The sequence below is a fragment of the Centropristis striata genome, chromosome 5, assembly GCF_030273125.1.
Source record: "Centropristis striata isolate RG_2023a ecotype Rhode Island chromosome 5, C.striata_1.0, whole genome shotgun sequence".
Taxonomy (NCBI): domain Eukaryota; kingdom Metazoa; phylum Chordata; class Actinopteri; order Perciformes; family Serranidae; genus Centropristis; species Centropristis striata.
In genome coordinates this window covers 4,831,436-4,846,267 of record NC_081521.1, presented here as the reverse complement: position 1 = coordinate 4,846,267, position 14,832 = coordinate 4,831,436, and the positions used below count along the sequence as shown (strand labels likewise).

Here is a 14,832-nt window from a genome sequence, read left to right as displayed (position 1 = left end):
TTCTCGGAGAGAGGGACCACTTCCGGTACACCTCAAAGAAAAAAATGATGAACAATAATACTAGCAAATAGGATACCGCGGGCACGGAAGGTATTGACCAATCATGGATGAGCTTGAGTGAAGCACCGCCTACTATGAGATCGCAAGCCAATCAGCAGTTGTGTTGACATCAGTAAGGAAAGGGCAACCGGAATCTTTGTAATGTTGCATCAGATTGACGTTTCAATCATTTCTAGTAATTATTAACGTAGAAATAGGACCATAAAAACCTAATATTTTTATCAAACAACATTTTGAATTACAACCACCTAAACTTGAAAGCCCTTTTTCCTGAAACATGCGCAGCTTTGCTACGCTGTGTAGGGTTTTTGTTGGCCATCACTATCTATGCTAGTTAAATCAACTCCGTGAAAGTTATTCACACTAGCTGTTGTAAACATTAACTGTACAAGGAAGTTGTAGCTCCCGGTGAAAGCCTTTTATATTCACGTGCAGGGTTTGTTTTACGCTTCACCATATATGGGGTCACACTATAATGCGTTTTGTAATAATTTAACAATTTGGTAGGGCAATATACGTTTGTTTTTAACTCTAAACAAGCAAGGGAACTGTTAGTATCAAAACAATTATGGCCAAACATGCGGTGCTGTCATCAGGGGCAAAAATGTGGAGATGTCTGGGCTGTCAGAAGTCAGAGCTGCGGCTGGATCTCACTCTTGCCTGTGGACAATCTTTCCGGTAGGTTGGTCAGACTCAGGTTTACTGTGTCAGCAGGACAGACCTTAAAATCATCCTATGTGTCTCTGCATTGACACATTTAGATAGATAGATAGATTACTTTATTCATCCCCGAAGGGAAATGCGGTTGTCACAGCAGTCCGGTATTCAAGTACAATAAAATACAATAGAATAAAATACTGAGGTAGAATAAATAAAAACAACAATAGAAAAAAACACAGAATAGAACAAGAACAAGGACACTTAAGAAGTTAAGAAAAGAACATAATTTGGTAGGATGGTTGGCAAGATGATGGTAATAATTAAACTGGTGATATGATATGATGGCAACAATGCTATAGTGACTAGACGGTATATAATAATAATAATAGTACAGTATATAATATATATATATATATATATATATATAGTATAATATATGTGATAATAGATAATAAACAAATAGATAAGATAAATAAAACAAAAAGATAATAAAAATAAATAAATATAAAAGTAAAAAGAAAAAAATATAAATAAAGTAATTACAAGTAAAATAATATAATATATAATAATAATATTTCTACCCACTAATAATTATTACCCACAGGTGGAGAGAAACTGCAGAAGGCCACTGGACCGGAGTGATGGGAGGGCGAGTTTGGACTCTTACTCAGACAGATGACACTCTTTGGTACCACGTTTACAAAAGCCAGGACGGGCAGGTGGATGGAAGTGACCGGAAGAGCAAAGCAGGTGTTTCTCTCCAGATGGTAAACAAGTCAGAGAAGAGATTCAAAGGAGCTATAAAGAAGGAAGAGGAGGAGGCGGTGGCTGTGTCTTTTCTGCAGGACACTGATGAGGAAGAAGAGATGCTGAGAGACTACTTCCAGCTCAACGTGAAGCTGGGGGATCTGTATAAGGAATGGGGAACAGCAGACCCCCATTTCAAACACATTGCTGACATCTTCTCAGGTCAGTGTGCACAAGCATGATACCACTTATTATTACTCTGGTCTATCTAGTATTTATTTAGGTAAATGTGTCTTAAATATTTCATTTGGTCTCTCCCCAGGTGTGCGAATGCTTCGCCAGGACCCCACTGAATGCCTGTTTTCTTTCATTTGCACCTCCAATAACCACATCTCTCGTATCCAGGGCATGGTGGAGAGGCTGTGTCAGGCTCTGGGCAACCCACTGTGCCAACTGGATGAAACCTCTTACTACAACTTTCCTTCCCTGTCTGCACTTGCAGGTACTATATTCTTTCAGGCAGACTTCACAGCATTGTCAGCTTTCCTATCATTTTTATTCTGGCTCATGCAACACTATTTTTAACTTCAGTCATATTGCAGAATTAAAAGAAAGGTTCTCATAACCACTGTCTATAATTGGAAATCAACATTCCACATGGGTTTGAATACTATCCAGTCTCTGTTAAATGAAATTAAAATAATGAGATCATATACTGATGTTCCAAAACAGTATACACTACTGGTCAAAAGTTTTAGAACACACCAACTTTTCCAGAATTTAATTGAAAATGATGCAGTTTAATGTCTCAGTCTACTCTGAAATGAACGCACATTTGCAACATTTAAAATTCTTTATTGAGCATGATAGTGTTTTGAAAATAAAAAAAGATTCAAAATCACATTTTATGTTGAATTAAAGGACTAAAAAAAGACACAAAATCACCAAAAGACACAAAATGACTTACAAAGACATGAAAAGAATTCAAAAATGGACAAAGTAGCCCAAGACTCCATAGAGTTAAGTTGTTAACCCATTTCTTGTTCCCTGAAAAAGGCCTACTTGCATAATTCTGAAATGTAGCCTACATTATCTTTCAGTTTTGGTTAACCTTACCTTTTTTTATTTACCTCTGGCAGTTCACCACTTACCTTTGTACCCTTTCAAGCTGTTCATTTGACTTGAACTGCTTGAATTTCAATAAAAAATGGAAAAATTGGGGTGTTCTAAAACTTTTGACCGGTAGTGTATATAATAAGACTCTATATCGGGGGCCAATCAAGGCATTTTTGAGCTGATCAGTATTGGACATGGATTTATATTGACCTTAATCCAATTCTTTGTTGTACATCAGCGGTCAAACAGCTGTTTTTACTCCTAAACGTTGATTGCACGTCCACCGTCAGTTCTCCAACACTTCGCTGTCTGTCTCTCCTCCACTCCACTTTTATCTGCCCAGGGGACGACAAAAATAGACACTCAGTGGAATACAGTTTATTCAGCTACCTCAGGAAAAGGGTGCATCTAAGCAACAAACACTAGAGGAGACTTTTAAGGGGAGAGATAAATTCCCTTGAGACAGTTACAAGCCTAAAAGACTACAGAGAGGGTTTCTTGTTTCTATACTTTATTTTGAAGAAACAGCAACAACAACATTAAGGAATAGCTTGAATGTAGGCTTTCTTTTTCTTATTGCAATGTATAGTCATTTAGTTGTCATGCATGTTTAATTGGATTGATTTTAATAACTTGAATGTACTTGTATTATCCAGGAAAAGTGAAATATCTGATCAGGATTCAATATCAGCCGATGCTCAATATTAAATGACTGGTACTGGGATCAGGGGCAAAACAACTTTATCGGGACATCCCAAAAGATTAATGCCTTGGGGTTGCTTTTAATAATGAAAAGTGCTTTACAAAGAAAATGTATTATTATTATTGTTATTATTATTATTGGCTGATAACTGAGTTATACATAAATCTTGCTTCAGGTTCTCTGACAAATATGTAAATACCCTGTCTCTTTTTGTTGGTGGTTATTTCATCAAATGCCTAAATATTTCATACAGCTGTTTACCTCACAAGACTCATGTTCACTAGCCGTTTTCATCATAAATGTGCTATTTTCTACATTTTAATTGGCAGACAACAGCGTAGAGGCGTGTCTCAGGGATCTGGGTTTTGGATACAGGGCTCGCTTCCTTCAGCAGAGTGCGAAGCAGATTTTGGACACTCATGGGCTCCAGTGGCTTGAAGGTCTACGCAGTGTCCCATATCTGATGGCCCGTGATGCTCTGCGTACTCTCCCCGGTGTGGGCACCAAGGTTAAAATAGTTTTGGATTTTTCATTAGTTTTAGTTTTAATTTCGTTGTGAATTTTTGTTTTCAAATTCAGTTAGTTTTAGTTAGTTTTTAGAGTGAGTTTTCTAGTTTTAGTTTAGTTTTTATTTTTTGAAAATGCTTAGTTTTAGTTTAGTTTTTATTAGTTTTAGTGTTAGTTTTAGTTTTTTTGTAATGGGGTATGTGTTGGGTGCGAGATTCAAAGTGGTCATAATAAATTTTGCCTTTATTTCCTTTGGTTTATTTATCTCAGCCCCAATAAGGTTATTAACTGTTTTGAATTCTGGTTGGAGTGTAAACATCCCAGTCTCAGTAAACATATTCACCATGTGTTGCATGTTCAAATAGAAACACTGAATTATGAATGAAAAAAGTTGACAAAAACGAAAACTAAGGACATTTCCACAATAATTTTAGTTAGTTTTAGTTAGTTTTGTAACCACGCAATACAGTTTCAGTTAGTTATCGTTTTTTTAAAAACTCTAGTTTTTATTTTTATTTCAGTTAACAAAAAATGTTTTTTCAATTCTAGTTTTCGTTATTTCGTTAACCTTGGTGGGCACCAAGGTAGAGTTGGAAAATAACCCTAGGCCTCCTATATTTCTTTCTGGGATTATAACTGCTATATGTAATGCATGCTGTGTGTCTCCCTGTAGGTGGCAGACTGTGTATGTCTGATGTCCCTGGATAAGACAGACGCTGTGCCCGTAGACACACACGTGTGGCAGATTGCTAAACGTGACTACAACTACGCTTCTGGCAAGGCACAAAAGAGCATCACAGATAAACTTCACAGAGATATTGGTTAGTATTCATGCACCTCATCAGTAGTCGGTTTTTAGTGTTATTTTAATTGAAAACACAGAATAATATTTGTCTTTGACACAAATTTCTGCACAGGGGATTTTTTCAGAAAACTGTGGGGTCCTTATGCTGGTTGGGCACAGTCGGTGAGTGTTCTGAGTCAGTGTCTGTCCTCCAGTTTCTGTCATGTCTCTTGCAGCCTGTCTGCTTTAATTATAGTGTGTTCATCTGCTTTAGGTGCTGTTCTGTGCTGACCTTAAAAAGTTCCAAAAGCTGAAAGAAATGCCACATCTAAAGCGACCGAAGAAAGAGGAAAATAATGAAGATGAACTGAGGGTAGCGTGCAAAAAAACAAAAATCAAGACGGAAGAGAATGGAACCGTGAAGAACAAGAAAACCAAGTCAGCACATCACAAGAAAGCAAAGACAACTGTCTAGAATGAGAGAGTGATATGAGGTAAACAAGCAACACACTTTGGCCAGCTTAATTAAAAACACTATTTGAATGAAATATATAAACAGTACATGTGTCCTGGTATAAAACAAAAATAATTGTAAAAGATTCTCAGGGTTTTTGTTTACATGAGTTTATGTTACTGTGACCTCTTTTATAGATAGATAGATAGATAGATAGATAGATAGATAGATAGATAGATAGATAGATAGATATACTTTATTTATCCCAAGCTGGGAAATTACAGTGTAGCAGCAGCATTACACACATAGACAATAACAACACAATTAAATAAAAAGAACAACCTAGGCATACTTCAAGCAATAAAATATAAAAATACAATAAAATATAATAAAAAATAAAGTGTCTAAAGAAGGAGTATGTATTAAGGAGTAGAATAGAATTCCAGTGCAGAATAAATATGAATATACAGTATAAAAATGTTGGTGCTATGAAACAAATAAGGTGCAATGAACAGTGTGCATAAAAAACACATAAAGTGCATAGACAGTATGTAATGAACCAGATTATTATTTGTTATTGTACAGTGTGATGGCATGTGGAAGGAAAGATTTTTTATATCTGTCCCTTTGACCCAGTCTTTCTACTGTGTGATGGAGAGATGTCTCCTTTCCAATGAGTTCACTTATATCAGTACAAATATAGCACAGTGGTGGCGGCTGTTTTACAATAAAGAAAAAAAACCTTATGTACTACTTTTGTGTATGTATTTTAAAGAGAAAATGTCCATGCTAGCACAGTAATCAAGCCCACTGTCATATCAGCTCTCACTCCTGCTAAGTGATACCAGATGAGGCCCCTAGGTGGCAGTATGCATTAGAAACGTGGACTGGATGATTGGAAGCAACTGTCCTGCAAGATAACATCACATAGTGGGGCATTTGCTTTAGCCGGCCTTTTTTAGGCAAACAAATTCACAATTTCCTTGGGTGAATACTTTCCGCCAAGCCCCCTGGCTCCTGTTACACCACGCACCAACGCGTCATGACATCAGTATGCACGTCTGAAAAGGTCATAGGACACCAAAATGGTGTGTTGTGTTTCTTCAGTGCATTCCCTGCATTAAAATAGTGTGTGAGAAATAGTGTTGGATCGTAAAAAGCTGTTTGACTGGGTGGCTGTGAGGTGCCATGGTTCTGTTTATCTATAGGCATTAGCTGACTGTGTCAGCTGGTCTTTTTATAGTGGGCATTGCAGTTATCTGCTGTCACTGCTTGGGGCTTGTGTGACTGTCTCTGGTGACAACATGAACATGTCTGTAGGGGTGTTTGACCCACTACTGCCCCTGTATGGCAATGACCGTGCAATATTTTAGTCTTCGAAATCTTCTGTTTTTGTAATGATTTCTCTCCAGATATCAATCTTAAATGTGGCGACATGCCTATAAAAACCATCTCTTGCCCTACTTTGAAAGGCATATTTTCTTACATGGTGGCGCCAGTGAGCAGGTGCATCATGCATGTAGTTGTTGCATCAGTGTGCGTCTGAATGTACATGTCTTACATCCATAGACGATGTTTATTTGTGGAAGTGTGTGCAGCCATGTGTACTAATGAATATGTGAGTCAGCTTTCATCCCCACTCTGAGTTGAGCTGGACAGAAGCTGAGGCACAGCTTTAGGGCAGAGTCACAGTGAAGAAGAAAAGCAGAGCAAAAATAGAACTGAGACAACAGGAATATATTTTTTATTTTTTTTTAAAAGACAGAGAGGTGAAAGTGTGCTGGAGGTGCTGAATGGATTTTAGAGAAAAAGCCTTGTGCGCACGCAAGTTGACACACAAAGACTTAAACAACACAACACTGGCCCGTGCATTATGTAAGAGATGGGTCTCAGCTTGTGTCGTGCCCTCTGGAATTATTCAGTTGAAAGGACATCTCATCAAGTCTGCTTTATATCAGATGGCTTCATTACTTCCTGCAGGCACCAGGGGGCGCCACTTTCAGAGCTCCATCAACACGGAAAGGCGTTTGTCTATTTCCAGATGTGCAGCACTAAGATTCAATTTGTCATCTTTCTGAGTGACAGAATGTGAGAGGTGGTTTGTGATAAGTTATGAGTTATTGTCGTGTGTGTGTGTGTGTGTGTGTGTGTGTGTGTGTGTGTGTGTATTAAGTGTGTGTGTATCAAAGAGTGTTTGTCTGTGTCAAAATCAGGTCCTCTTGAGGGGGGTATATGCATAAAATCTATACCCCAGGGGTCTCAAACTCGCGGCCCGCGGGGCAATTGCGGCCCTCGTGACGATATTTTGTGGCCCTCACCTTGATATGAAAGTTTAATGTGAGTTTTAAATGAATGGCCCTTTGCCGTGTTGTGTGTGGAAGGTCCCTTTGGTTACGTTTTTTAGGTCATTTTGTGTCTTTTTTAAATAATTGTGTGTCGTCTTTTAATAATTGTGTCTCTTTTTTTGGTAATTTTGTGTCTTTTTTTTTTAGTAATTTTGTGTCTTTTGGTCGTTTTGTGTCTTTTTTTGTGTCATTTTGTGTCTTTTTACAATAATTTTGTGTCCTTTTTTGGTCAGTTTGTTTCTTTTTTAAGTCATTTAGTTATTTTTCTGTCATTTTGTGTCTCTTTTGGTCATTTTGTGTCTTTTTAAAAAATAATTGTGTGTCTTTTTTGCTAATTCTATGTATTTTTTGTCATTTTGTGTCTTTTTTAAGCAATTTTGTGTTTTTTTCCCGTCATTTTGTGTCTTTTTGTCATATTGTGGGCTTTTTTGGTAATTTTGTCTTTTTTTTTTATTTTTTTTTTTAGTAATTTTGTGTCTTTTTTTGGTCATTTTGATACTGCCTCCAGCGGCCCCCAGGTAATTTGAGTTTGAGACCCCTGCTATACCCCTATGTGCCCTAGATATATTTATAAGTATCATTATATTGTAAAAGGTCTGTGAAATTATTAGAAAAACTGTTTATGGATAAAACACCCGCATGGTTATTTCTGTTTTTGGTTAATCCAGCAAATTACATGCCTGACAAATCATCATCACAGTGATGCAGAAATAATTTAAAAATCTAGTATTTTCATAAAACACGCTGGCTCGTTATTTTGCATCATTGCTCATGGCCTAATTCAATGAGGCTTCAGTGAGGGGTTACAGATGGCAACCATGATATGAATGGGGGAGATATATATCTTTATTTGAATATTTATAATGTCCCATTTCAAATTCAGTTATGTTTATTATTGAGGTCATACTGTAGTAAATGGTGGTGTCATACTGAACTACATTATATTGAGTTTTAATTTTTTGCCAACCCAATTAAAAAAAACATGAGGTAGAGGCCTACATGGGGAAGAATAACTAACTAACGCCATACTGAAACATAATATATATATATATATTGTAACAGTGTTCAAAAGAGATTATAGGCATCATCAAACTTTATTTTTTTAGACTTTTAGATTGCAGAACAGTTTAATTGAATTGCATTAGATTGTAGAGGTGTTCCTTATAAAATGGGATGCAGTATATATTCAACAGTTACATAAAGGCAGTGGTGGAATGTAACTAAGTACATTTACTCAAGTACTGTACTTAAGTACAATTTTGAGGTACTTGTACTTTACTTGAGTATTTCCATGATATGTAACTTTTTACTTCTACTCCACTACATTTTTAGGCAAATATTGTACTTTTTACTCTAGGATAAAGCTGCCAGCTTTAGTTACTTTTCAGGTCGAGATTTAACATAATATGTATGATCGATGTAAAGTGATTAGACGTTTTTTTAATTAAATCTTTTAACAGTATATTAAGTAATTAAATGAGCCCTATCTTTAAAATCAAACACTGCATACATTAAATCATCAATACAAATAATGTAATAATATATTCAGAATCTATAAAACAATTATAGTGGGTCCATTCTGCATAACCCGAGTACTTTTACTTTTCATACTTTAAGTAGATTTTGATGTTGATACTTTTTTACTTTTACTTCAGTAAGTTTTGGATGCAGAACTTTTACTTGTAGTGGAGTAATTTCACAGTGTGGTATTAGTACTTTTACTGAAGTAAGGGATCTGAATACTTTTTACACCACTGCATAAAGGTATGTACAATATAGAAATGTATATTCAGGTATGCAATAAAAAAAATCATAAATTGGATAATGAAATTTGACATTAACAAAAATGTAGTTATGGCTGACCACTATATATGTTTTACACAATCTATTAATGTTACCATATATGTCAAAGAGAAAAAAACTTGTGAAAAATATTATTATAATATAATTGCTCCTATAAGTTTATTTAAAAAGAATATGATCCTAGTTTTCATATCCAGACTGTGTAGGGTTGAACCCAAAAATGGTCTCTATCCACATCCACACTGTAAAAATGATGGATGTTATTATTCTTGAATAGTAACAGATGCATTATATAACAGTATCTGATACAATACCTAAGATGGATAAAATTTAAAGAGAGTTGTGTTGATTCACCTTAGATGTGGTGAAACCCAATGCTGCTGGAGGCAGCCTTGAGGGGAGCCTGAGGGACGGGGGAAGGCCGTCCCCACATGGAAGTCTGTTTTTGGGGCCCAGAGTTGGGGAGATTATTCTTTAGTGTCTAGACAACCATAGGGTGAGGGGAAAGCCACAGAGAGAAAGGCTGAGAGCACAGAGCTGGCAGAGATATTTAAGATCTTAAGCTTTTCTGCCTCATATGTGTGGATGGACGTGAGCATATGAAGGTCTTTGCTGTTCTTAATGAAAGAGGCTTATTTTGTGGAGAAAATTAATACTTCCTACCATCTGATAGGATCTCCACTTGGCTGGCTGTGATTAGGGTTCAATGCCTTATAGATCGAGAGGAAGAAACAGTTCCGTCTGCTGCGGAGTTAAATTTCACAGCCCCTTCTAGGATCAATTCAAATGACTAAGTGGAATGTATTCACCACATTCCTGGACAAAGATGGTATAGAAACACTATCCACAGTATATATGGGTGAGGAGTAGGATCCCATGTGTGCTTTTGGTGAATGTAAATGTCAGTGCTGCTAACTCCCTTCCTTTTTAAGAATTTGTCCATTTAGCGAGCATTGATCCCTTCAAACTTTATTTAAAGCCCGCTAAACATTCCCCATATCAATCATGAGCTGTCAGTAAAAGGCATTATAGCTACGTCTGAGTTACTGGGCGGACATGCTTTTATTTATGATTTAAGTTTAACATGCACTAGTTTGGAATTTGTTTATATATAGGTGCAATAAATGATTGTCAGATAATGGGAAATTTGTACTATTAAGTATTATTCCGATAGTTAAATTATAGCTGATGAATAGAGACAATGACTTATCAAGTGCAGCATCTTCACACTTTGACATTAAACAAGTATTATGTAAACACTGAAATGTCTGATTAGACAGAATGTCCAAACATTTCATTTTAATCATTGGGTAAAATGCTCTATAAAGTTAAAGCGTGTTTGTGAAGTTTTTTGATTTGCTTTACTAGAAAATTATTATTGTTATTTTTTAGTCCGTCAGTTAGATTTTGTTAGGTCAGAGCTATGGAATATTAAATTGTGCATCTTTACCCTTGGGAATGCATAAACTACAGGTTATTAACAGGTTATTCTTAATCAGTTTTATTGGTATCAGCCATGTTATCAGTATCGGGTAAAAAAAAAAGCATACTGTATTGTGCATACCTTGGTATTTTATTCTCAATTATCAAGAAAATTCTAATAATTTTATTCAAAAGGAAAAAAACAGAGATCACTGATAGGACAGCTCTAGAAAGTGATGTGTAAAAATGTTGATGAAATATTAATGGTTATGCTTGTGCAGGACCACGAGTGGAGAGACTTCTCTGTCATGATGTACAGTCACCTATTGTATAATGCTTGCACTTGCCTTAAGACTAATTTGGAGCGCTGCTGAAAACTGGGACAGGAGGACAAAGATGCTTCATGTCAGGTCATTTATTCTGACAGTCTCATTTTATTCAGTGAGTCAACATTGGACACGAGATATCTCATGTATCTCTTGTGCAGCATTTGGACACTACTGAGCTCAACCTTAATTTAAAGAACAAGTGCAGTGCCCAAGGAAACTTTAAAAGTGTTAAAGCAGGGGTGTCAAACTCTGGCCCGCGGGCCAAATGTGGCCCGCAGTCTAATTTTATTTGGCCCGTGAGGCAATACCAAATTATTATCTTATTACCGGTATTATACAGCACATTTACAGCTAATACTACAAATCCCACAATGCCCTGCTGTTGTTTTGGCGCGTCAATCAGGACAGGACCCAGAAACGCTCCTCTGTGACAGTCGTCATAGCAACCTCAAGCTAGAGCTGTCTCCGAGCTACCCCTTCCCAAAAATGGCGAAAAGAAAGGCAGAATTTATTAACCTGTTGAAAAGGTTTATTTTGATATTTAAATCAGAAGGATGCAAATAGAAAAGAGGCATACGATTTTTATTTAATTTTTATTTAATAAATTAATGACATTGATGTGTTTTTTATTTGAAATTTGATTTTGCATGTCTGCACTATTTAGTTATATATTGAATGTTTATAAGTCTTGCTGGTTCCATATTTAATGTTAAAGCAAAACATGTTTGGTATATATTAAAAGGTTTATTTGTTCAATGTTGGCCCGCAATTTTATTCAAGTTTAAAATTTTGGCCCATTGTGTATTGGAGTTTGACACCCCTGTGTTAAAGGGTCCTTGCTTGGCCTTTAGAAGTGCTCTTTGAACCGTGGGTCCCTTGGGTTCTCAGCAATAAACCTGAGCAGGAGTCTAGGAGTCGGTTGGATGTGCAGTTTTATTAAAGGACAGTCAAGCATACACAGTCAGACAAAGATTCCTTCCTTTATAGTTACATACAGCTCCACCTAGAGGCAAATGGCACTACATTTGTTATGGTCACTACACATGTCCACAAAATGTGGTTGCAATGGCACAAAGAATTCAGGAGATATGTCATTTCATAATAGTCGTCTCCACAGTATTTGAGCAAATATTGAGGGCCAGTCATAGCAAAACTGTACAAAACAATAAAAATCAGACAAAAAGGACTTTTTTATTTTCCAGCTCGTCATTTTTCTTTGCTGACAATTGCTCCAAATTTGTAGGTAAGGCAGCTAAAAACAAACATATTTTGACACAATTCTAAATGGCAGACAATCAATCTGTAAATGTTGATTGATAGGTGTATTGATAGGTTTGTACCCACAGAGTTGAAGGAAAACAAGAATGTTGTTTCTGGGACTGACGGGCCGAATTGCACCCGATCGACTCTGCACTCTCTTGAGTCCTAGGCAGGTGGTACATTGGGTTAGGCTGCTATGTAACAGGACATTTAACTGGGTCTCCTCAGCATTACCATCGTACTGTACATTTTGTTTACTAATGACCCAAGAGCTGTATATATGGAGGACAGCAATGGACAGATAGTTTAAATCAGGTCCCCCTCTGGGACATCAGATTAAAGTAATCTTATTAACATAACATAACTGGATAACAATAGATTAATATGATAAACACTGCATTTGAGCTGCATGTACACATGTAACCGGTGGAGGCTCTGCGTTGTGTGATTTGATGAAGCTCAGACCAGATATCCTTTTGGAGGCGATCTCTGTTTATTCTTTTTTTTTTTTTAAACAATTTATTTATTAACATTTTTTCATACAGTTTACAGCATCAATAATGGCAGTAGAACTTCAAATTTCACCCAAACCCACCCCCCAAATCAGGCCCCACAGGCCAACTCTTGCCTTAATCCCTATTAATAATAATAATGAAAAATAAATAAATAAAATAATAATAACAATAAAAAGGATAATAATAACAGCAATAATAAAGTAGATGATAGATAAATACAATACAGAAGTAAATAATAGAAAAATAAATTAAAACCATAAAAATTATAAAAGTTCAAAGTTCAAAGCACAGTAAATTACATTCAACAAAGGTCATGATATTGGCTTGGTCTTACAGGTGTGGTAACAACCAACAACTACCGCTACACCATTGACAGTACTCAACTAGTTAACTCCAGATATGTTTTAAAGTCACTCCAGCATTTTTCAAAAAGATGGGGTTTCGTTTTCACATTGAACATAATTTTTTCAGAGGCCATGTATGATGCAACTTCCTTAAGCCACATTGAGACAGTTGGTGGACTTTCACTTTTCCACGGTGTGGCAATCCATTTATTTCCAGCAATAAAGGATAGCCTAATAAAACGTGTTTTAATTTTCTTGTTAGTGAGTGATCTCTGTTTATTCTGACAGATACTGCAAACAAAAACAAGTCCTGCTATCAACTTCAGCTCCTACGCAAGTGTACAAAAGCATATTATAGAAAATTTAAGTATAACGGTCGATTTAAGGTTAACTAACATACACAGGGAAAAATGCAGCTTGCCTCTCATTAACAGTGACAAAAGGGAAGAGGTCAGCACGAGGGCCCAATATACACTACTGGTCAAAAGTTTTAGAACACACCAACTTTTCCAGAATTTAATTGAAAATTATGCAGTTTAATGTCTCAGTGTACTCTGAAATTAATGCACATTTGCAACATTTAAAATTCTTTATTGAGCATGATAGTGTTTTGAAAGTAAAACAAAGATTCAAAATCACATTTTATGTTGGACTAAAGGACTAAAAAAAAGACACAAAATGACCAAAAAAAGACACAAAATGACTAAAAAAAGAAACAAAAGGACCAAAGAAAGACACAAAATGACTTAGAAAGACATGAAAAGAATAAAAAAATGGACAAAATAGCCCAAGACTCCATAGAGTTAAGTTGTTAACCCATTTCTTGTTCCCTGAAAAAGGCCTACTTGTATAATTCTGAAATGTACATTATTTTTCAGTTTTGGTTAAGCTTACCTTTTTTTATTTACCTCTGGCAGTTCACCACTTACATTTGTACCCTTTCCTGTTTACCTGTTCATTTGACTTGAACTGCTTGAATTTTAATAAAAAACTGGAAAAATTGGGTTGTTCTAAAACTTTTGACCGGTAGTGTATATACAGTAGACGGACACACAAAAATGACGTGGGTTACAGGAGCTTAATGTAAAACATTTCACAAGCAGACTAAGGAGTATAACATGTCAGGTAAGAACAATATATACAGAGTTGGGGTAATTATAATACAAGAAATCACAACTAAATATTTACTCTCTTATTTGCAATACTTCTGTACAATTGGCCTTGTTACACACAGACAATGCTATGTGTTAATCAAATAAATTATATGACATCTCATGCAAAAACTTGATCTAAACAACTGTTACCTGTTCTTCTCTAATTGCTGGATCTTTAAATATGCAGGGTTTGACCACTTATCCTCTACCTATAGAATATTAGTCATTATCCATGTGCAATAATGTGATTACCACCTTAAAGTGTCCCCGTTCCTGCTGTCCCAACTCCTCAGCGTCTCTCCTGCTGGCTCAGTAGTAATGTAATGGCATTAGGACAATCCTCTGAGCTGCACGGTTTATTTTAGGACTGTACAGTGGAGGCAATCTAATGAGAGTGACAAGACAGAAACAATGATTCAGAGTTAGATTTGCTGTTCATATGAGAGTTCTGTTTGGGCCTAGTCAATGTTATGCACTTGGGCTCTGTCAGTTTGGAGCTGCAGTCTCTACAACATGTCCAAACTAGAGTGTTGTTGTGTTTGTGTTTCACAGAGAGACAATCAGACTCTGGATGAAGGAGCAGTGGCATTGAGCCAAAGTGCCTTGCCGCATGAGAAAACAGTATCATC

The 14,832-nt window shown here is 36.3% G+C and overlaps 1 protein-coding gene across 1 annotated transcript; it reads left to right on the top strand.

Annotated features, from left to right (window-relative positions):
• Positions 1 to 203: 203 nt before the first annotated feature.
• Positions 204 to 5,654, top strand: ogg1 (8-oxoguanine DNA glycosylase). Its single transcript, XM_059333497.1, has 7 exons — positions 204 to 738; positions 1,325 to 1,689; positions 1,790 to 1,969; positions 3,616 to 3,794; positions 4,467 to 4,614; positions 4,711 to 4,760; positions 4,852 to 5,654. The coding sequence occupies exons 1-7, from the start codon at positions 629 to 631 to the stop codon at positions 5,050 to 5,052; spliced, it is 1,233 nt and encodes a 410-aa protein (XP_059189480.1). The 5' UTR covers positions 204 to 628; the 3' UTR covers positions 5,053 to 5,654.
• The last annotated feature ends 9,178 nt before the right edge of the window (positions 5,655 to 14,832 follow it).

Coding starts and splice junctions, on each gene's coding strand:
- ogg1 (XM_059333497.1), top strand. CDS start 629: ATGGCCAAACATGCGGTGCTGTCATCAGGGGCAAAAATGTGGAGATGT. Junction 3,795..4,466: donor TCCCCGGTGTGGGCACCAAG/GTTAAAATAGTT, acceptor GTCTCCCTGTAG/GTGGCAGACTGTGTATGTCT. Junction 4,615..4,710: donor TAAACTTCACAGAGATATTG/GTTAGTATTCAT, acceptor ATTTCTGCACAG/GGGATTTTTTCAGAAAACTG.